The following is a 23,473-nucleotide window of genomic DNA, read 5'->3' as shown; positions in this document are numbered from 1 at the left end:
GTGTGTGTGTGTGTGTGTGTGTGTGTGTGTGTGTGTGTGTGTGTGCGTGTGCGAGAGTGTGTGTGGTAAGCAGATCTGTATGTGATGTGGCTAAACCTGCAGACTGACTGCTCACAGTTTGCTAATACCATGCCATGAGCCAGAGACTCAGTCAACTACAGACTTTGACTGAGGATCATCTCAGTCAACTAGGACTGCACGATTAATCGTATTTTCATCGTCATCGCGATATGAAAATGCGCGATGAACAATCGCAAAAGTCACGTGTTATCGCAAAAAAAAAAAAAAAAACATTTTTTTACAGTGCACCTGAACGCAACATGCAAGATACCGGCTGAATAAGTGTCCAAATGTTCATGTCATTCTGGCCAATACTCCACTTCTGTTATAACATTTCAGTCTGGAATATGGAATATCTTTCAATAATCGTTATGACTAAAAGGCTAAAAGTAATCTCATGTGTAAGAAATGACTGTTCTACATTGAAGTAAAAATGTAAATAATTAACTTGTTGGTTTTGGATTTTTTTTTAGCTTCAAGAGTGCATTTTTGTTCGTATGACCCTCAACACAGGCTAGGCATGGGTCGATTTCCGGTTTTACCGGTTCGGTTCGGTATACGAGCCCAAACCGGTTTGATCACGTGCGAACCGAAAAAACCTAAAAAAAAAAAAAAAAATTTTTTTTTTTTTTTTTTTTGCCAGTCCATTCTGATTGCACTATTGCTCGTATTAGCCTCTTCTCAAGTTGCACTAGTAGGCAAAAGTCTTATTTTGTTTATTATGTTGATGTTTGAAGAAAAGTTAAGCTGAATAGTTATGAGAAATAAAAACAGTGTGTTGTTACAGTTAGAAGGTTCTGCTTATTTGTATTCAGTGTTCGTGCTGGTTGGCAGCATACCAGCTTAGAGGTGCATTATCGCCACCAACTGCAGCCGCTTTGATACGTTTTTTTGTGGAATATCGAACCGGTTTCAAAATGTTCAAACCGACCCATGCCTAGGCCCTATATTGTATGAATTTGTGAGTTTTGAAGTTTATAAGGCAGCTCAGCTGTAAGCCAATCCATTCTGATTGCATTGCTTGTGTTTTTATTAGCCTTTTCTCAAGTTGCACTATAGGCAGAAGTCTTATTTCATTTATTATTTTGATGTTTAGAAGAAAGGTTGAGCTGAATAGTTATGAGAAATAAATACAGGGTGTGTTTGTTACACAGGTGTCCTGCTTCTTTTTATTCAGTATCATTGCTGGTTGACAATACCAGCTTAGAGGTGTATTATCGCTATCAGGTGGACTGAAGTTGCACTACAGACAATTATGGGCCACACTCGGGAGCCCTGCTTAAAAAAAAAAAAAAAAAAAAAAATTATTACAAAAAAAATCGGTATACCGGTTCGATCCGGTTTAGACGGCAATATCGAACCGGTTTTAAATTTTTCAAACCGACCCAGCCCTAACACAGGCTTTGAGAATCCCGTGCCACTTACTGATACGTATGCTCAAATTAACACACTCATATTGCAAAATGAATTTAGGCCCTCACTGTAATACTTCAGAAGTTGAATTTGAAGTTCAGCATTAATACATTTGTCATTTTTTGTCTTAGATTTACCTTTGTGTGTTATTGCAATATAAAACTACATAATTGAGAATCGATTCTAGATTCTGGAATCGAGAATCGTTGGAATCGAGAATCGATTCTGGAATCGGATCGTGACCCCAGGAATCGGAATCGGATCGGATCGTGGCTTAGCCGGATCGGAGCACCCCTACCCATTAATATTTTTGTTTATAGCATTTATTTATTTATCGCAGGTCATATCGTCATCGCAATATTGAACAGTGTTATCGCACATCGCAGCTTTTCCTCATATCGTGCAGCCCTACAGTCAACTACAGACTGAGGATCATCTCCCAGCTTTTGTTGTTCAAACCGAGTGGAAACTATTAAGAGTAAAAAACTAGAACGACCGCACAGCGGATTTATGCCTCCGCTATTAGTTCATTCTTGAGTCCAAATCGCCATTTGAGGCAAATTGGAAGAAATTCCGTCAAGGCGCTCCTGAGATGTTGCGTTAAAGACCTTGGAAATTGGGTGTGTGAGGTCACTGTGACCTTGAACTTTGACCTTTAACCATTAAAATCTAAACAGTTCATCCTTGAGTCCAAGTTAATGTTTGAGGCAACTTTGATGAAACTCTGTCAAGGCATTCCCGAGATATCGCGTTAACAAGCTTGAAAATGGCATTCGAAAGGTCACAGTGACCTTGACCTTTGACCATCAAAATCTAATCAGTTCATCCTTGAGTCCAAGTTAATGTTTGAGGCAACTTTGATGAAACTCTGTCAAGGCATTCATGAGATATTGCATTAACAAGCTTGAAAATGGCGTTCGAGAGGTCACAGTGACCTTGGCCTTTGACCTTTGATAACCAAAATCTAATCAGTTCATCCTTAAGTCCAAGTCAATGTTCGAGGCAAATTTGATGAAATTCCGTCAAGGCGTTCCTCAGATATTGCGCTAACGAACATCGGACGTACGGAGGGACGGACATATGTACGGACGGACGGACAACCCGGATCCATAATGCCTCCGGCCTGGCTATCGCTGGCGGAGGCATAAAAACTCCATTACACAGCCAATCCAAAGTGTTTAGGGCGGGGCTTCTAGTTTGACTGAGATCTCCAGCTTGCTGTTATCCATGAGCAGAGGTGCTCTACCAGCAGGTAAATGACAAAGCAGTCACCTGATAACTGACAGCATCTGATGATCACCTGATATTGTTGGATGATCAGCTTGTTACAAAAGATTGTGGACAGTGGATTTCTGTCTTTTGTAACTGCGGCAGTACGCCGATGTGTTGACAATTTATCTTTGATCAAGTTATTTGTTTGAAAAAGCAGCCTCCCGAGTACCTTTGCATAGTCAAATCAGTGCACAATCTACATAGAAAAAGTCTCATTTTCATTTAAAAAAAATCATTATATTATCGGCCACTTATTTATCGGTAAGCGGTGAATTTCCCCTCACTAACATCAGAATCAGTCTCACAAATCCCATATCAGTGGAGCTCTAGATCCACCATCGCCTCATTTTGAAGCAGGAACAAGCTTGTAGCAGCAGAGCACAGCAGTGACTACGCTGCCTGAACAGCTGCACAGGAGAGACACAAAATAAAAACACTAACACAACCTGATGCATGTGACAGCACAGCAGCATGGCACATCTTACTCAAACTAGGTTAGCCCACTAGAGAGCTAGCTTCATATAGCATGATGTAGCCAGGAAACACATGCTATTGCTGCTTTTACTAGGAAAGAAACGAAGACAGACTGTTGAACAGATCGTGGCTGATAGTGCAGAATCAGATACGTTAAGATCTTCCTTGTGGTTTCAAATCCACCTTATAAATCAGCTGTTTGGCCATTACAGGTGTGGCTCACTAGTTGGGACGGCCTATTCACCTTATCATTTGCCCATATAAGGACGTCATTTTGTAATCGTCTTTCCGTTTTAGACACGGAAGTAGATTGCGCCGACCGTAATCCTTTTTAGACTTGCCAAAAAGCTGTTTTCAAGCAAAAAAATAAACTTTTAAAGTTTGAATATTTTTCCGGGTGAGAACGTAACATTCCAAATATGTGACCAGTTTATCAGAATAACGCCTATTTGGACATTTTTAACAAGCAGCGAGGACTGAGCACTGGCTGTGCTGACACCGGTCGGACTAGCTAGTATCTGTCAACCCCTAACGCTACTGGCAGTGAGAAAACACTGTCGACGTGCTTTTGTAACTAACGTTAAATGCCGACCGGGTACAGCCATCGGCCCATCGGCTCCTCGCAGCAGTAACGCTATGAACATGTCACTGAAGTTGGCCGCAGTGAAGCTTATTTCTGAATGTTGCCACATCTTTCTTATCTGTCTGTATTGTCCCGCAGCTATTAAGCGTGTTTATTTTAACTTTTAATTTTGTATCTGCACAGGATTGCCCAGGACCCTTTTGTATATGCAATTAAAATTCAATAGCTTTTAAGAACTTTTTTAAGACTTTTTCAATGTATTTTAAGACCTCAACACCACTTTATTCACATCAGCGATAAGTTTCATCACGATAGCATATTCTATAGATTCTTTGGACAATGAGATATTTGCTGATATCACAAAGTCTGCCACGATACAATATTGATTCAAGTCAGGGGAGTGCGATCGATATGAGATCATATCCTCATTTAACACCATCAGCACAATAGCTACAAAATGTAATACCTCTCAAATGGAGATTAAGACTTTTTAAGGGCCTTCATTTTCCTTCAATTGATTTATCAACTTTTAATACTTTTCAAGAGCCCGCGGATACCCTGTTATATAGCTGCAGTGGACTGCACCATCTCTCACCTGCTCCCCCTTGGCTTTTGGTACGACCCTCTTGTCCTCCATGTCACACTTGTTGCCTAGCAGCATCCTCTCAACGTCCTCATTCGCATGCTGCAAAAAAAAGTGTTGGGGGGGGGGAGGGGCATAGTGGATTATTAGATGAGTCTTCTGTAGCTTCATCTGTGCTCTGCTGGAAAACATCACAGACCAAGAAGGTAGAGTGAATATCCCAAACCTCGTGTTCAGTCTATGAATTCAGTATCACGTTTTTGCACCAGTGTTGGACATCAACAATAATCACAAATATAAAAAAGTTATACATTCAATTTATGGAGCGTCTTTCTAGAAACTCAAAAGATGTTTTACAATACAGGGGATAAAATAAGTGTTGCTATTGCCATAATCTATTGTAGAAGTGATGAACTATCTCGTAAACAGAAAAAAAAAATCGATATTGGCCCCAAAAATCGGTCGGGCCGTAATTTCTAGTAAATTAAAATGGAAAACAAAACTTAATGGAAATGGAATTTGAAAAAAATATAAATCATATGTCCCTAAAATGGGTGGATGGGCCAAGTGTGGGACACACAGACCATCTGTTATAGATAATGTGTCTTTGACTGCCATCATTCTGCAATCTTAGGCCAGTTTGGAGAGCTGTGGCTGACTCACTGCATGCTGTGTTGATTAGGCTGCATTCCTTTGGCCTTCTGACCTTATGTGCACACACTAACATCTCATATAGTCACTGATTTCATGAATTTTATTTATTTATTTGTAAAGGGACAGATACAGAACACAACATTTGCCAACATCTGATGACATGTATCATGGCATTTCTAGCCAAGGCTAATTTGCAATTTATTTTTCCCCAGCCAAAATATTAATTTCTACACATTGTCCATACAATATGTCACCAGACATGTTTTCAAAAGCTATTTTGCGTATTATATAGAATGTGGTACTCTGTGAGAGGGCAAACTATCCAGGCAGCAGAGATGGAAAAGTGTATTTGTGCCAATATGACCTGCTCATATTCAGCCACATGCTTCAGAGCTCATTGGACGGTGCTTCACAGAGCAGATGGACAATGACCTGAAGCAGACTGTGAAAGCAACCAAAGAGCTTTTGAAGGTAAAGAAGTGGAAAGTTCTGCAATGACCAAGTCAACCACCTGACCTGAATCAGACTGAGCATGACCAAGTCAATCACCTGACCTGAATCAGACTGAGCATGACCAAGTCAACCACCTGACCTGAATCAGACTGAGCATGACCAAGTCAACCACCTGACCTGAATCAGACTGAGCATGACCAAGTCAATCACCTGACCTGAATCAGACTGAGCATGACCAAGTCAATCACCTGACCTGAATCAGACTGAGCATGACCAAGTCAATCACCTGACCTGAATCAGACTGAGCATGACCAAGTCAACCACCTGACCTGAATCAGACTGAGCATGACCAAGTCAATCACCTGACCTGAATCAGACTGAGCATGACCAAGTCAATCACCTGACCTGAATCAGACTGAGCATGACCAAGTCAATCACCTGACCTGAATCAGACTGAGCATGACCAAGTCAACCACCTGACCTGAATCAGACTGAGCATGACCAAGTCAATCACCTGACCTGAATCAGACTGAGCATGACCAAGTCAATCACCTGACCTGAATCAGACTGAGCATGACCAAGTCAATCACCTGACCTGAATCAGACTGAGCATGACCAAGTCAATCACCTGACCTGAATCAGACTGAGCATGACCAAGTCAACCACCTGACCTGAATCAGACTGAGCATGACCAAGTCAACCACCTGACCTGAATCAGACTGAGCATGACCAAGTCAACCACCTGACCTGAATCAGACTGAGCATGACCAAGTCAATCACCTGACCTGAATCAGACTGAGCATGACCAAGTCAACCACCTGACCTGAATCAGACGGAGCATGACCAAGTCAATCACCTGACCTGAATCAGACTGAGCATGACCAAGTCAATCACCTGACCTGAATCAGACTGAGCATGACCAAGTCAATCACCTGACCTGAATCAGACTGAGCATGAGCAAGTCAATCACCTGACCTGAATCAGACTGAGCATGACCAAGTCAATCACCTGACCTGAATCAGACTGAGCATGACCAAGTCAACCACCTGACCTGAATCAGACTGAGCATGACCAAGTCAATCACCTGACCTGAATCAGACTGAGCATGACCAAGTCAACCACCTGACCTGAATCAGATTGAGCATGACCAAGTCAACCACCTGACCTGAATCAGACTGAGCATGACCAAGTCAACCACCTGACCTGAATCAGACTGAGCATGACCAAGTCAACCACCTGACCTGAATCAGACTGAGCATGACCAAGTCAACCACCTGACCTGAATCAGACTGAGCATGACCAAGTCAACCACCTGACCTGAATCAGATTGAGCATGACCAAGTCAATCACCTGACCTGAATCAGACTGAGCATGACCAAGTCAATCACCTGACCTGAATCAGACTGAGCATGACCAAGTCAACCACCTGACCTGAATCAGACTGAGCATGAGCAAGTCAATCACCTGACCTGAATCAGACTGAGCATGACCAAGTCAACCACCTGACCTGAATCAGATTGAGCATGACCAAGTCAACCACCTGACCTGAATCAGACTGAGCATGACCAAGTCAACCACCTGACCTGAATCAGACTGAGCATGACCAAGTCAACCACCTGACCTGAATCAGACTGAGCATGACCAAGTCAACCACCTGACCTGAATCAGACTGAGCATGACCAAGTCAACCACCTGACCTGAATCAGACTGAGCATGACCAAGTCAATCACCTGACCTGAATCAGACTGAGCATGACCAAGTCAACCACCTGACCTGAATCAGACTGAGCATGACCAAGTCAATCACCTGACCTGAATCAGATTGAGCATGACCAAGTCAACCACCTGACCTGAATCAGACTGAGCATGACCAAGTCAACCACCTGACCTGAATCAGACTGAGCATGACCAAGTCAACCACCTGACCTGAATCAGACTGAGCATGACCAAGTCAACCACCTGACCTGAATCAGACTGAGCATGACCAAGTCAACCACCTGACCTGAATCAGACTGAGCATGACCAAGTCAATCACCTGACCTGAATCAGACTGAGCATGACCAAGTCAATCACCTGACCTGAATCAGACTGAGCATGCATTTTACTTACTGAAGACAAAACTGAAGGGAAAACGCCCAAAGAACAAGCAGGAACTGAAGACAGTTGCAGTGGAGGCCTGGCAGAGCATCAACAGGGATGAAACCCAGCATCTGGTGATCTCTACGGGTTCCAGACTTCAGGCTGTCAGTGACTGCAAAGGATTTGCAACCAAGTATTAAAAGTGACAATTTGATTTATGATTATGTTTGTCCAAATACTTTTGGTCCCTGTAAATACAATGTTGGTTCCCTGTGAATGTAATCTAAGTCCTACACCATTCACCTGATTTGGATGTAAATACTAGAGCCCGCTGGTAGGTTTATTGCTGTTATTTGTTTATTGTTACTCGGCAGGTGTATTGCTGGATCTACTTCACACTTGGCAGGTTTATTACTGCGGAATCAAGGACGTGCGACGACTAATCAACTAATCGCTATCTTAAGTTCGACTATTAGCCGACTAAGAAAATCTCGAGGGCAGCCTTAGTAAATGCCCTGAAATTAAAGCTGGACATCTTCAGTTAAAGCAAGCACATCTTGGTTATTTCATTTCAAGTCCATTGTGGTGGTGTGTACAGAGCCAAAATGATGAAGATTGTGTCCAATGTCCAAATATATATAATATATGGACCTAACTGTAGGCATAAGAGGTAGAACTCAACTCAGGCGATCGATACACTCAAGTTGTTCTAAGTAAAGAGTCAAAAATGAGATACGTGAACCTGGAGCGCTTTGTGTTCACACTGCACAGGTGAAGAGAACCACAACGTGAACCTGGAGCTCTTTGCGTTCACACTGCACAGGTGAAGAGAACCACAACGAAGACTTGGAAGTGAAGCGAACTCAGACCACCTCCCGCCCAGCAGAACAGGTTTCAATCCACTTCATAATGTCAGGAGGTAAGTAAATCATGTGTATGTACACACTTAGCTGCCTGCACTACAGAGGTAAGTAAATCATGTGTATGTACACACTTAGCTGCCTGCACTACAGAGAGGACAATCTCTCAACGTTTGACTGCTGCCAGTGACTGAACTCCAGCACCACCTTAAAGAGAAGAAGCAGAGCTCTACTACAACACTGACGCATGCTTAACGTATAGCCATATGTCTACAATGGGCCAGATGCAAATGGACGTCTGGTTCATCTGATGGAGTTCAGTCAGTTCCACAGCTCACTGCACACAGATGGATCAGCTAGCTAGTTCACTACGCTGGCTGTATTCCCTGAAAAGCAGCTGTCACTGAGCCAAAGATTTGACAAAGGAAGATCTATATCTCAAACAATAGCAAATACAAAAGTAGTGTGAGGATTGTTAAAAGTTAGAAGCTGCCTCAGATTTAGACACTGATGCCATGCCACAATGATAAGTGATTGGGGACAGTGTTTGATTTGAATGATTAACATCATTAGTGACATCATCAGTGATGTCATATGTAACAGCGGGATCATTAGCCAGTCATTATCTCCATTGTTCAGGCAACAAGGTTTTGTTTCGCGTTACCCAGCACACTTGGTTTGGCACTGTAGCAATGCAGGAGAGTCTGGCCCATCTTACTCTCACTCTGGTATAGCAACAAACAAAAAGCTCTGTTATCTTTACAACCTTCCACCAAAAGTACCAAGCAGTCTTTGGCTGGTTGCCAGCTTGCGTTGTTGTTGTTGTTGTTTCACAGTGGCGGAGGCATTTGACAGCAACACACAGGGAGCTGAAAGGGATTCCCATTGGCTCCGACTGAAATGGTCAGAGCCAATGGCAGAGCTTGCACGGAGCGGCCATTTTACCTCAACAAAATAAATATCATAATCACATCAATAAGAGCTACAGTGTGATACAGCACATTATGTAAGATGGCTCAGACTGCAACGTTAGTTAAACATGTCCAGTAATACATGATAACATAAGTGTAACCCAGGTTATATTTTCTAAAGCTACCATATTTACTGATGTCCCCTAAACGCCTCACAGCGTCCTTGCGGGAGTGGGAGAAATCTCTCTGTACTGTTGATGTCTAGCGTGATGACGGAGACCCTGGGAAACGAGTTTGAAATGAGGAAAGCTGCTGTTCTAAACAGGGCATGCCAAACTGGACAGTTAGTTTTAGAAGCCACACTACAGGGCATCCACAGCACTGGCCTTTTCACCTCAGTATAACTTCTGCCCTGACATGAGCCTTTGCGGTTTGTATGCCCCTAAAGATGCACATTAGCCTATTTTTATTTATATTATATATATAATTTATATTATATATATTATATAATTTATATAATATATATAATATTAATAATTTATAATATATATAATATATGAGTCTATCCCAAATCACCCATTTTGTGTGTAAAAGATAAAACGGGTGCAAGCAGGACATTGATTAGAGCCTGGCACTGGGACGCCTAAATGGAATGGAAGTTGGAAACCCTCATTAGTGTTCTGCTTTACTTCCTGCCTTTTAGACACAAGATGGCTGAGCTGGTGACATGTGAACTAGGCTGATGGTGGTCTATTAATGCAACCCAGACTAATGAAATCAAACCAAAATCCTTAAAGTTCCTTTACTGACGAGGTGTGTGTGTGCGCACGTGTGGGTGAGTGTGTGCGCACGTGTGTGTGAGTGTGTGTGCACGTGTGTGTGAGTGTGTGTGCACGTGTGTGTGTGTGTGTGTGTGTGTGCGCACGTGTGTGTGAGTGTGTGTGCACGTGTGTGTGAGTGTGTGTGCACGTGTGTGTGTGTGTGTGTGCACACGTGTGTGTGAGTGCGTGTGCACGTGTGTGTGTGTGTGTGTGTGTGTGTGTGTGTGTGTGTGTGTGTGCGCGCGTGTGTGTCTCACCTCGTCGATGTTACGCAGCCATTTGCTGATGTTCTCAAAGCTCTTGGCGTTGGTTATGTCGTAGACCAGCATGATGCCCATGGCTCCTCTGTAGTAGGAGGTGGTGATGGTGTGGAACCGTTCCTGGCCTGCTGTGTCCCTACACACACACACACACACACACACAGACACACACACACACACACACACACACACACACAATAAGTAAGAGTTGTATTGTGTTGTTATGGCCGATAACCGATATTTACTGATGTCTGTCGACACATGATCTGTATAAAAAACAGTTTCTATGATCATATTTTGTACATAATGAAAAACACATTCACAATGTGAATTTGAAAAAACTAATGTCTTGCTTTATTTCCAAAGCATTTGGAAGAGCCCATAAATCATAGATTTACTGCACCGTTTCCTCAATATGAAGATTTTGGCCGATACCGATAACCGATATTAACATTGCTGTTATTTTGCTCATCTGACCGATACCTACAGTATATATATTTAAAAAAAGACTAACATCAGCCGAAGCCAATATGATTGATGATATATGTTGCATCACTAAGCACAATATGAGCAAAGAGATTGATACAGTAGAGCTGTGGATCAATAACTATGACTCAATGATTAGCCTACATTCACTGCTGACATTTCCCTGCAAATCACACGAGATTTCATTCAGTGCTCACATTTCCCTGCAAATCACACGAGATTTCATTCAGTGCTGACATTTCCCTGCAAATCACACGAGATTTCAGCTACAGATGCTATTAAAAAGAAGGCTTGTTCTCAAGCCAAAACTGCAAAGTAGTAAAAGTGTAGTATTTTGTGATATATTCCCTCTTCACACAAGACGTTTCTCTCTCTGCTCTAGTCAGCTAGGTGACGCCTCTCTGTTTTGGGACAATGTGACTTATTTATTGATGCTAATTACAGGCCACAACATAAACAACATCACCTGTCAATGCTATTGCCAGATCAGAATACTAAATGCCCATTTAAGCAAATCCTCTGTCCTACCCTGAGATCTTTCTGCTCTGAGGACCAGAAAGAAAATGTCTTCACAAGTAGTTTGTTTTCTGGTAATTGCACTACACTTGTGAAGCCTTGTGAACTTATTGATTGGTTGATTGATTGATTGATCCTTCATATATCCAGGTGAGTCCCACTGATGGAAATCTCTTCTTCAAGGGAGCCCCGGGGGGTAACTAACCAGTCAAGCCTTCTGAACCTTGCAAGTCAGGTTAAACCACAGACGTGAAGATGAGACCACCTCAGGCTAACCATGTCTCTCACACGTCTGCACTAGAATACTGTACATCTCAATCACAGCATCTGCCTGCCTGTGTGGGAAAAGCCTGCCTACATCCATCAGTGCTGCTGGAGAGAAGATAAACACTAAACAGAGCAGCAGGCTCACATCAGCAGACAGCCTGGTAAAGCAGCCGGTCACCTGAACTCACATTTTATTTTGTTCTACCAGACCGTCTGGCCTCCAGCCCTGCGAGGGTGTTTTCAGAAATTACAAAGTGCTCTAGCCAATCAGTGACCTGCCTCGTAGTTGACATCATAACCGGCCAATCAGGAACGCTGCTGTCAAAACAGTAATGGCTGCCTCCGTGGCTGTCCTGCTCGAGCAGTAACGTCAACGTGCGTTGAGTTTAAACAGACATAAAGTGCAGTTATTGCAGAAATAGACTCAATAACAACAATGAACAATTTGGTGTTTATTGGTAATTATATCGGAAGCCTAGTTGCGGGGAAAAGTGAACGGTGGTGGTCTGTCTAAAATGCATTGCAGAATGTATGTAGAAGACAAAATTATGCTGGTGCGCATGTGTCTGGACTCTGTTTCCAGGCAACTCTGTGATTCTCGTCAAACTTTGTCTTTAAAAAAAGAACAACCGCTCACTTTTCCCCGCAACTAGGCTTCCGATATAATTAGTTTGCCCCACCCGACCCTATGTGACTTCCAAGTGCAGACGAACATAGAAACGCCTGAGGGTAACTCAATACGAAGGATCAGCCGAGCAGCATTTTGGTAAACAAACCGCTTCACTGGGTGGCAACGGCAATGGAACCCTATGGAGCCCAAGTGGCGCGAGGCTTGAGTGTCTGACTCTAGCCAGTTTTTTGTTTACATTTTAAAAACTGCGACAGTTCACACAACTTTAACACGACATGTATTGTACATCAAACTCTTGAGCTACTTCTGCTCTCACTCAGAATGTCAAAATATAAGCGATGTGATGTATAGTTTTTGAGATATTAACGTTTGTTTGACACAACACTATTAAGCAGAGGTGTGGACTCGAGTCACATGACTTGGACTCGAGTCAGACTCGAGTCACAAATTGGACGACTTTGGACTCGACTTGACAAAATCAACAAAGACTTGCAAACTCGACTTGGACTTGAACACCAATGACTCGTCGTGACTTGACTTGGACTTGAGCCTTTTGACTTGAAAAGACTTGATACCTTCCTCCAAACCAACCCAAAGATTAAAGACACTAATATTAATCCTATAATCCACTCGCTACAGCAAGCCTGCCGTTCGCAAGATGGGTCAACCAATACAGACACCACGGAGGGAATTCACCATGCAAGCTACTGTTCTGATCATTAAGCTGAGCGCAGCCTTTTACAATGAACGTATAGGCTACCGTGAGCGTCGCTAATTACAACTTTCCAACATCTCTTACCTCGATAATTGCCCATTGTGTTTACATGCATCTTGTTATTTATAAGAATCAAATCGGTTTTGCGGTGAGCCTGTTTTTGTAGACCCGTTCAGTTTCTCCGCAGCTGCGTTCTCCCACGGCTGTCCAGTGGCTGTCAGGCCAGCCAGAAGGAAATGGAAACTTCCGGATAAAACTTTCAAAATAATGTAGCCTAATTTAAAGTAAAAAGTGATGCATGTTGGAGGAGAAAGGTGTGTTTCAACCAGTAGCGTAGCCAGACTCGGCTCATTGGGTGTGCCACAGAAAGCCAGGGTGTGCCAGGGGGCGGACTATTTGGTGGCGGCCGCAAGGCCGCCGCCAAAAAAATTTTGGGTCTTTTCAAACCAGATTTAGAGGAATATTTGTGTGTTGTTTGCTCCTTTTCGCACTCATTATTAGCAGGTAGAAGCAGTCAATTAAATTGTATTTTTTGGCAACATGTAAAACCACTTTGTTTAGTATCTCAAAAAAGTCTCACCTACTTTTTCCAATGAGTGTTGATAGATTTCTCTCCCCAATCTCTATTTTTTGATCAAACATTTCCTCCATAGGCCCAGTTTGGACTCAACAGAAGGTGGATACTCCAGCATGGCGGCCCTGCATGCTGATATGAAAATATGCAATTACAGAGATGATCTTGTCATTTGTTAATTTAAATATATCTTTAATTATGTTTAAATGTTCTGTTCTAGGTCATAGGAGGAGCGGCTGAGTTTGTGTAATGATGAACTTTCTTCATTTCCATTAGGAGACGTGCTGGCCTTGGGGATTAACCAGTAGAGGGTTTAGTGGAAATTGAACAATGTTTTGTGTGTGACAAGCTGTTGTTTTAAGCCTTGTTTAAGGAAGGTCTGGAGAACATTACACAGGGTCTCGGATGGCCGGGTGGATAAGCTGCACAAGGACGGTCATTTAGGATATGGTCGGGGCAGAGGTCACGGAGATCGGCTGACAAAAGGACATTCTTTTAATGTCTCTGCTCAGTCACTTAGTCACTTTGGGATAGGGACTGGAAAACAACACAGAGTTTATGGCTTTTCTCTAGGAGACACATTCCACAAAGCCCCAGAGGAGGGGTTTCTGTGAGAAGCATCACAGTGTTGTATGTATATTGATGCATATGGTGCATATATATCTTACTGATTGACTGACTGGTTTTGATATCTGATATGAAATAAAGTTTAAGAGCATACATTAGATGCGCTGATTTTTCCACAGAGAAGAGAAGACATGCTCAAGTACACAGCACCAATGAGAGGAGTCTGATGGCTGATGTTGTGTGTTGATCAACTTCAATTTGTCCCACTTGATACACAAGGAGAGTGCTATCATATTTAGATAAATAATAGCCTATTATATTATTGTAATTATAGAATGGGAACTAAAGGTATAGTCGAATTAGTTAATAAGTGGTAATTGATAAGAGTTTCTCATCCGGGTTAATCAGGGTGAGTTTTTCTCTGTTTTGATTGAAGAATACGCTCTCACTCTGGTTACACCCTTTGGGTGGTTACAGACCGAGAGACAGTAAGTCTGAACTGTAAGATGTTTTAAATCCAGTTCAGACTGGGATTAACCCATGATTTAGCTGAATTTGATCTTATCCAGAATATAGTTTAAGTTTATCAAGTCTAACAATAACCTTACATAATGTTCTAAAACTAGGACTTTAATAGGTAAATAGCTAAATTAGCTGACCCAAATTATAAGAATCAAAATAGGAATTTAAAGTAAATATATTGACAGTTGCTTTGGTAGATAGGAACCAATAGATAACTATTTCAAGGGAGGGTTAGTATGTGACCTCCAGTGGAAGCCAGGTCACAGGATGTGGACAGAGAGGAGGAGAAAAACACGCCTGTCAAGTAGGTGGCCACCAATACCAGCACAGCAGTGAAGGATGACACTAGATGGAGGAGGAACCATACCGGAAGACAAACGCCCCCAAGGAAATGTACTTTAAAAGCACAGGCAAAAGAAAAGGGAGGGGTCGGTTTGCAGGGGTCTTCTTTTGACCTGCTACATATTTTGCTGTGAGGGAGAGACCACTGGAAAATCCACCTCAGAGATCTCTGAATGGGTAATATAAATACTTGACCTGTCTTTGTACTGAATATGCTAAATCCTCTATATAAAATAATGTTCTAAATATCAGAATTGCTTGTTGTATTGATTTTTCATATATCTGGAATGATTGGACACACTGGAAAGGTATTAACATATGTCACACCTTCCGATTGGAGTGAGCTGTTTTTAATTAGGTTGAACGAGGTACAGAGAAATCCTTTCCATCAGTGTTCTAGTCGGGAAAGAACGCAAATTTGGTTGGCATGTTCGTGTGGACCCGTATATTATTAGAAATCTGAGACGCATGCAGATGCATGACTGAAAAGTCTCCTGGCTAACGTTAAATGCGAAGGGACACGCCGCCAACATCTTCACTGTGCGTGGCGTGCATTAGAAAGTGCGTTTCACAGTGATACATGGGGGCTGCTAGTACTGTTAACGCTAGTTAGATAGTACAGTAGTGTGGCAGTCTCTAATATGCTACCGCCGTTCATTCCCCCAAAAGCACACACAACAGCGCTAGAAACAATCACATACATGTTGTGACTTGTGTACTCACCATGCGATCATCAAATAATAATCCAAAGTACGCGAAACTGTCATTTTCAAAGTAAATCCATAGCGAGAGGAACCAGCAAGAGTGGTTCCAAGAGGGTTACCTCTCTGCAACGAAAATCACTTCCTTGTTTGCCTGAGACGCATGGGTACCAGTCCCCATTACAGCCAGTCTCTTTTTGAGGCCAATGCGGAAGTTGCCATACTCTCAAATGGCCAGTGGGGGGCGCAGCTTGTGTAACATCATCCCTGAACGTCCATTCAACTCTATGTGAAACGAGCCAACTTCTCTCTCGGTCTCTGTCTTAAATAAACACTTTACAAATGAGTTTATGGTCTGAAAAAACAATTTCAAGTATTTTTCATGCTCTCATGGCCCCAGTTTTTTTTAATTATAGCCCCATTCCGAGGAAAATAGGCGATATACTTTGGATATTGGGAAACAGTAATACTTCCGCCCGTTAGAGGCAGCAATGTGCCGCAAAGGCATCTAGTCTGCGGAAAGTACACGAATAAGAAAACCTAGCAAAACAAGGCTAGTATGGCTAGCAGATAGCAAGTCATACTTTAGCAAATTATCAGAAAATAGCGCTACTTTATGATATTTTAATAATGTTAGTAGACACACGTAACTGTATAGATGGCATACATGTAACGTGACGCTCATAACATGGCGGACCATTTAACGTTATCTAACGGTATGTAAAGTAGCCTAACGTTAAATGGTCTGTCCATGTTATACAGTAAGCGTCATAAGGTTATATGTCAACGTGACATAACATCACAAGTTTTTGCAGACATGAATGCTGTTGGTCGTTTGTTCAATTTGCTTTTCTGTATGGTATTGGACATTTAAAAATGATACATACTTGTCTTGAGGCATCCGCCAAGCTCAGCAATTTGTTATCCTTATTTTAAAACATACTTTATCAGATCGATAGAACTCAACATAGCCTAAGGTCTTGCACTAATATGTCTACTGGTAAATTAGGCATATATAGATAATCTACCAAGCAACACTTGATACAAATATAGGTAACCATTTCACAGCAGTACAGCCTACCATGGTGGAAAATTAACCATTCTTTAAGTTTGAATGATATCAAAATATATGTTGCATGGTGTAGCCTTTGTCGAATTGTTACAGCTAACCATATTTCAATAAATATAAATCATTTGTTGATTTGAAGCAGTCGGTTGGTTCGCCATCTTCATTCTTCTTCCTGGTCATTTGGTCGAAGCTGGTTCACTCGACATCAAATATCTTTATATCACATCTTATTAACAACCTGCCTGCTCTGACCAGACAACTATAATGGGCTTGTTCTATGAGATTTGCGGTACATTCGGGTACATGATTTAATTAGCACATAGCCTACACAACAAGGTTCTTTGTTGGCAATGTTTATTGACAAAAACACACTGGCAGATACATACCAAATGGTTCAAGTAAATATATCAAAAGTCTCAAATCTGTCAGCATTTAGCTTATGTTATTGCAATATCTTAGGTTGAACAACTGATGATCAGCAATATTCTCACAGTAATATGCACATGGGAATCAAAACGTAGCATTCATTTTCACAAATAATTTGACCAAGGGACAATGTGCCTCTGTTCTGTTGTGCTGTTCCTGCTCCACCATGGTACTCCGACGGCCATCCCTTGAAGAAACAAACGACACCGTGTTATATTAATTAATTATAACATAACGCAACCAAATTTCAGTTAAAGTAGGCTATAACGGTGCTCACACGTTAGCACACGATGCTAATCGAGCTAGCGTTAGCTTACAAACATGAGCATCACTCAAACAGTCCAACGAGTCCAACATAGCAGAGCACCAAGTGCGCGACCAAATCCACCTCAGTTATAAATTTTAGAGTTTGCCCAGAGATAAGTATAATAGCAGTTTACCTTGTGGAGGCTTAGCAGCAGCTAGCAGGCTGGAGACTCACACCAGGCACAATGCACCAGGATCACACCACACCATGGTCTCTTGGCCAGGCCCCGGACAAGACGGTGGTCGGCTGGCTGGACTCCTACTCGCCCATACCTTCGGACTAAAAGTTATTATATTTGTTGTCCTGGACCATTTCACCACTGCAACCAGCCAGCCAGCGAGCAAGCTAGCAAACAGAAGCGAACAACAAGATGGCAGTCGTTCAAGCCTGTGAGACAAATTTGGAAACTCCCCCGGCAGCCGCTAGGGGCAGCCGCCCCCTCCTCCTTCTTCTTCTTCTACTAGTGTTTAACAGCCCTCTCTCCCCGTACTTCCGTGTAAAGTTAATCCATTCAACCAATCAACGATGAGCAGGAAGCGGGAGATTCAAGCCTCATTTTGTTCCATCAAAACCCAATGGGTGACGTCACGCTGACATTATCCAGTTCTATTATACAATCAATGATGGGTACACATGCGTCTCAGGCAAACAAGGAAGTGATTTTCGTTGCAGATGGGAACGCTCTTTGCTACTTATTTTCTCTATGGATTTACTTGCAGGCGGACAGTTGGACACAGTGCATGACAGCGTTGACATGTGTTTTGCAGACAAAACAAAAAACCTTTTTTACCCCATTTTTTTTGGGTGTGCCAGCGGCCTGTCTGGGTGGCATTGGCACACCCTAGCACACCCGTGGCTACGCGCCTGGTTTCAACAAACGAAGCAGCAAACCTTGTATCAAAATGTAGATGTTAGGATTACATATGGAGTGAAACTGTGGCTGCAAAGAATTACTCACAATTAAAATGAATGTAACTTACAACAAGGGTTTTATTTTGAAAGAGGTCAAGCTGGTGACCTACTTACATTCTGACTGACTTGACACTGGTTCAATAAAGTGAAGTATGTTTCAGCGCTGCAGTGAACGTTGTCTCATCCGTGAGACGCTTTTCTTTATTTGTTTTTAGCGTGCACTGTGCATTATATATATTTTGACATTCATATTTTTATTTCATTTCAACATAAAACATAATGACTGAAAGTATGAAACTATGAAAGTGCAATGTCAACAAACCTGTTTAAAAAATACTAATTTTAAAAGCATTCATGACTTGTATAAATTTACTCTTGTTAAAATAGCAGTGCATTTGGTGAAGGGCACATTATGACTTGTTTAAGACTCGAAACTAAAAGTGTATGACTTGGACTTGACTTGTGACTTCTGAGTGTTGACTTGTGACTTGACTCGAGACTTGCCTGTCTTGACTTGGGACTTGACTCGAGACTTGTGTGCAAAGACTTGCGACTGACTTGTGACTTGCAACACAATGACTTGTTCCCACCTCTGAAGTGCGGCGGGGTTCTGCATTTCTGGGTGGCAAGTGACGTCACGCTGATCCCTCATATGCCCCTTGTAGTTAGAGAATTTTAGCAAAATGCTTGGACCATCTGTGAAAAAATTTACTACCAATAGCTTTCTTCACCAATGTGTTCTTATAGGTGTCTAGAATCACCTCTCAATTAGTGCAAACCCAAATCCTCGTGGAAAATCCTGGTTGATTATACACTGTGCTTTACATAACAATAACCAATATACCAATATCATATGGTCAGGGAGACATTTTTACTCAAAAATAATGTTTGGAATGGATTCAGCACCCCTGAAAACCCCTAGTTAGACACCCCACAAGTTCATTTTAGACTTTTAATTTTTATCATATTTTTCACCCAAGCCCTCGGGGCACCTTAACTTTGATTGGCTCTCCAGGATTTTCCAGGATTTGGGTTTGCACTAATTGAGAGGTGATTCTAGACACCTATAAGAACACATTGGTGAAGAAAGCTATTGGTAGTAATTTTTTTCACAGATGGTCCAAGCATTTTGCTAAAATTCTCTAACGAGGAGAGGGGAAGATGTGTGTCTGTGAAGTGTTACCTGAAGGTCTGAAGGTGTCAAAAGGCTCATGGGAATCACCTACAAGTGAATCAGTGATTGCACACCTGAAGCACACCTGAGGAGGAGTTAGGGAGCTGTGTGTGAGGTCCTCTGATGAACACTCTGACTGAACCAGCCTGCCTGCCACATCTAAATGCTCCTACAACTCCTCTGAGACCGTGTGCGTCCAGGAATCAAACGTGAGTCTATTCGCTCCATGCAACACTTTGAAGTGGAGTGGAGAAACTCAGGTTTTATTCAAGGGATCCTCACTATGGGGAACTGAAGTGCAGCATATTGTCATTCGCTGTTTAGTTTATTCACTGCACAGGGTGCTCACCTTATGAATGACAATGGACATTTAAATATATGCAATGCATTAGAATATAGTTTGCACTATACCTTTTAAATTATGAACAGAATTAGATTTATGGTTATATCATGCCTACTAATTATAGGAAACATCAATTATGGATATGAGTAACCCATAATTAGACAATTTGTGTTATTGATTATAATAAGATGACTTTTGCACACTGAAAGAAAGCAAACAATTAATCCACCATTCAATCAATCCATCATCCATCCATCCATTCCACACAAACACACACGTGTACACACACACACACACACACACACACACACACACACACACACACACACACACACACACACACACACACACACACACACACACACACACACACACACACACTCTCTCTCTCTCTGTCTCTCTTACTGGATCTTGGTGAAGAAGTTCTCCATGTGCCTCATGGTGATGATGAAGTTGTGCTCCAGAGCATCACTGGGTGTGATCCTCTTCTGAGCATCAGGCTCCAACAAAACACCCTATAGGCACCACTAGTAATTATCAGCTTTCCATTTCATTTCATTCAATTGCGTAAACTCCAAATAATCCAATTCTAAAGACATTTTAAACTCTTCCCGATTAATTTTAAAATGTAACTGTCAAGCTGAAACAAGCACACAGAGTTTCTTCTAGTCTTTTTTATATACAAGAAAGGTGGGACTACTTACTTTGATCAATTCTCACTGGACTGAACTCCTCTGGCGTCTAAAGAAACACATCATATAAATTATATTCTTTATTTATTTAGTTATTTGTGCATTTTCTGGAAAAAAAAACAAGCTGTGCAGACAGAGCCAAGCCAGCAGGCTATTACACTACCTTCAGCCACAGACATCTGGGTCCCAACTGAAGTAGTCGTCCGTGAAGAGATCAGTTGGTCTGGGAGTCATTGTGTCTCCACAATGAATCTTACCTGGAAAGACAATACAGCATCACATTAGTCAATCTACATTCTACATCACATGTCCATGTGGCTTTGAGACTTGTGTGTGGTGGAAACCACCTGGTGGTCTTAAGAGTAACTGCACATTCAAGTATAGCTATGTTACATTACTTACTGCATCATGTTCATGCTGGGACATCTAGGTGATCACCCACGTGTACGCCATGATGCAGCCCAGAGCCCACATGGCAATGGCCTCAGTGACTGGCAGGCCCAAGAGAACCTCTGGAGGCCTGAGGGTGGAAGACAAGAGACAAACATAAACAAATAAATAAATAAAAAAGTTAGAGACCAAGAATACAACATGGTACCAATGCAGACACAGGACGTATACAGCACTAAATATCAATTTCAGTCAAATTCAACATTTTTCCTAGTAGCTACAGAGGAATGACAGAACCTAAACCACTCATTTACAGTAGTGCTATGAAACTATCAGTAGAATTTACCTGTACCACAGTGCCTGGTATGTGCCACCAGGGGTCACACTTCTGCATGTTCAACTGGGGAGAGAAAAGGAGATGATAGTCAGGTTCATTGACAGTTGGGTATAAACAGTGCATGTTACACATTTTAATAGACCAGGCAAAATGTGAAACATGTTTACCAAATATTTTATTATGAAGAGAACAAAATGTTCTTCTCTTTCATAATTCATCCTGGCAGTAGCCCCAGTCCCGAGCACCTTCACAGCCACTGTAGTCTCTGAGTCCAGCTCCAGGCACTGGGCTACTTGTCCAAAAGAGCCCTCCCCCTTGAACACGTGGACCAGGTACTGGTGGTCCAAATGGCTCTCCAGCACCTGATCCTCTAGATGGAATTCAGCAGGTTCCTCAGGTTGCTGGGTGAGATGTGGGCTCCAATCAAGGGGTTTCAGGATCCAGGTGTAACCAGGGTCTGCGAGGGGGAATTTGTGAACCTCTGGGGAGACTATTTGTATAAAAAAAAAAAAAAAAAAAAAAAAAAAAAAGTTCATGGAGTCAACACAACACAGATATATAACTAATGGACTTGAATGCTTTCTTCTCAGTCTGAGACTATATTTAATAGATGAGCTTTTTAATGAGGAACATTGCTAAAGAAGTATCTGTGTATCAACGCACAATGTGAGATCAGTTACATAATTAGTGAGTTTTGACACATTGTTGCAAATGCAGAATTCCAAAAATACAGGTGACACTACATTGTATGAGAGCGAAGTTAAAATAATGTTTTTCCAAACTTATTGGTGTAGTATAACCAGCAAGAGGCCAATGATGTGTGACATGATTTTGGTGACACTACATTGTAAGAGAGCAAAGTTATTGAATCATTTCCCCAATACAAATTCACCAGAATTATGCAAAATCATATTTTTCCAAACTTAGTGGTGTAGTATAACCAGCAGGAGGCCATTGATGTCACATGATTTTGGTGAAGCTACATTGTACAACAGTAAATTTATTGAATATTTTTGTAATCTGTGTTGCACTTTGTATACGGTCCCTAAGCATTCGCCTCACCGCCCGCAGCACATAGAAACCAATGTTATTTGTCCAGCTCGGAGGATCGCTCATTTAGGTGAAAATGAGGTTGTAGCTCGTTGTTGTCTACCTTACGGGAAAGAGGCGTCGTGTGTGCAGTACAAACGCTTTGTTTATGAGCTATTGATCCGGAAAGTGCGAATCTGTCAATATATTTCCCAACTTTACCGAACTCAGGGATTTAGGATTAGGATTAGGATTAGGATTAGGATGAACCAATATATCAAATTTTACGACAACACTTCTCCATACAGGGGGAGCAAACTGCTGAGTGAAAATGAAAGTAAACTGTCGCAGTTAGTTCAGACTGACTCCATTTTACATACCTACCACAGGAGGAGGATCAGTAATGTTAAAGTAACTGTTGGTGAAGTCACTTGTTCATGTGTTCATTATGAGATGCATTGACAACATTGATAGTAAATATAATTGACAACAATCTGGCTCACAGCCTACATGTTGCTGCCTCCAAGCTCTCTCTCCCGCCTATCCAAACACACTAGGCTCTTTCACACCGGCCTTGAAAGCCGAAAAATGCACGGAAAATAGGATTCGCGCCTCCGATGTGAAAGTCGTGAACGCGCTTTGGTGGATAATTGTTTTACGCCTTTTGTCCCGCGACGGTAGGTAGTAACAGCGCCGGGTTACCTGGCAACCCGCCTCCATTTGAAAGCGTCGTCGCAGCAAGCCGGAAAAGGTGCGAATGGTCAGCTCATTCATAAAAAAATCACAGGGGAAATCACCTCATGTATCAAGAAAGTGCAGGAGTGAAAGTAAAAAAAGTAGCCTATACAATCATGACTGCAGGGGCGCCAGGAGGAATGCTCCGTGCGGTTAGGCTTTATGCTCAAACGATGTTGACATAGGTAAAATTAACGGATATAATAATAAGCTTCAGAGGGCTATAGCTGTCTGTGGCAAGTTGGTCTGAGGGTATTCCCTCTCAAAATCAGCTCTGTGCATTCCCTTACAAAAACTACTAACGTTAAGTAGTCAT

General features: G+C 42.0%; 1 protein-coding gene across 1 annotated transcript in view; it reads right to left on the bottom strand.

Moving 5' to 3' along the window:
* Nucleotides 1–23,473, bottom strand: part of LOC310778028 (ras-related protein Rab-10-like) — a gene marked incomplete at its 5' end in the record, with an annotated part of 59,594 nt that overhangs the window by 4,010 nt on the left and 32,111 nt on the right. The window contains 6 exons of the mRNA XM_083638343.1: nucleotides 4,398–4,487; nucleotides 10,420–10,558; nucleotides 20,380–20,462; nucleotides 21,105–21,186; nucleotides 21,431–21,456; nucleotides 21,639–21,794. Of these exons, the coding sequence (XP_083494469.1) occupies nucleotides 4,398–4,487; nucleotides 10,420–10,558; nucleotides 20,380–20,462; nucleotides 21,105–21,186; nucleotides 21,431–21,456; nucleotides 21,639–21,794 (576 nt within the window). The remainder of the gene's footprint in view (nucleotides 1–4,397; nucleotides 4,488–10,419; nucleotides 10,559–20,379; nucleotides 20,463–21,104; nucleotides 21,187–21,430; nucleotides 21,457–21,638; nucleotides 21,795–23,473) is intronic.

The sequence above is a fragment of the Poromitra crassiceps genome (genome assembly GCF_964638095.1).
Source record: "Poromitra crassiceps genome assembly, chromosome: 6".
Classification (NCBI taxonomy): Eukaryota; Metazoa; Chordata; class Actinopteri; order Beryciformes; family Melamphaidae; genus Poromitra; species Poromitra crassiceps.
Note: the sequence above shows the minus strand (reverse complement) of the source record. Positions and strands in the feature narration are given on the sequence as shown.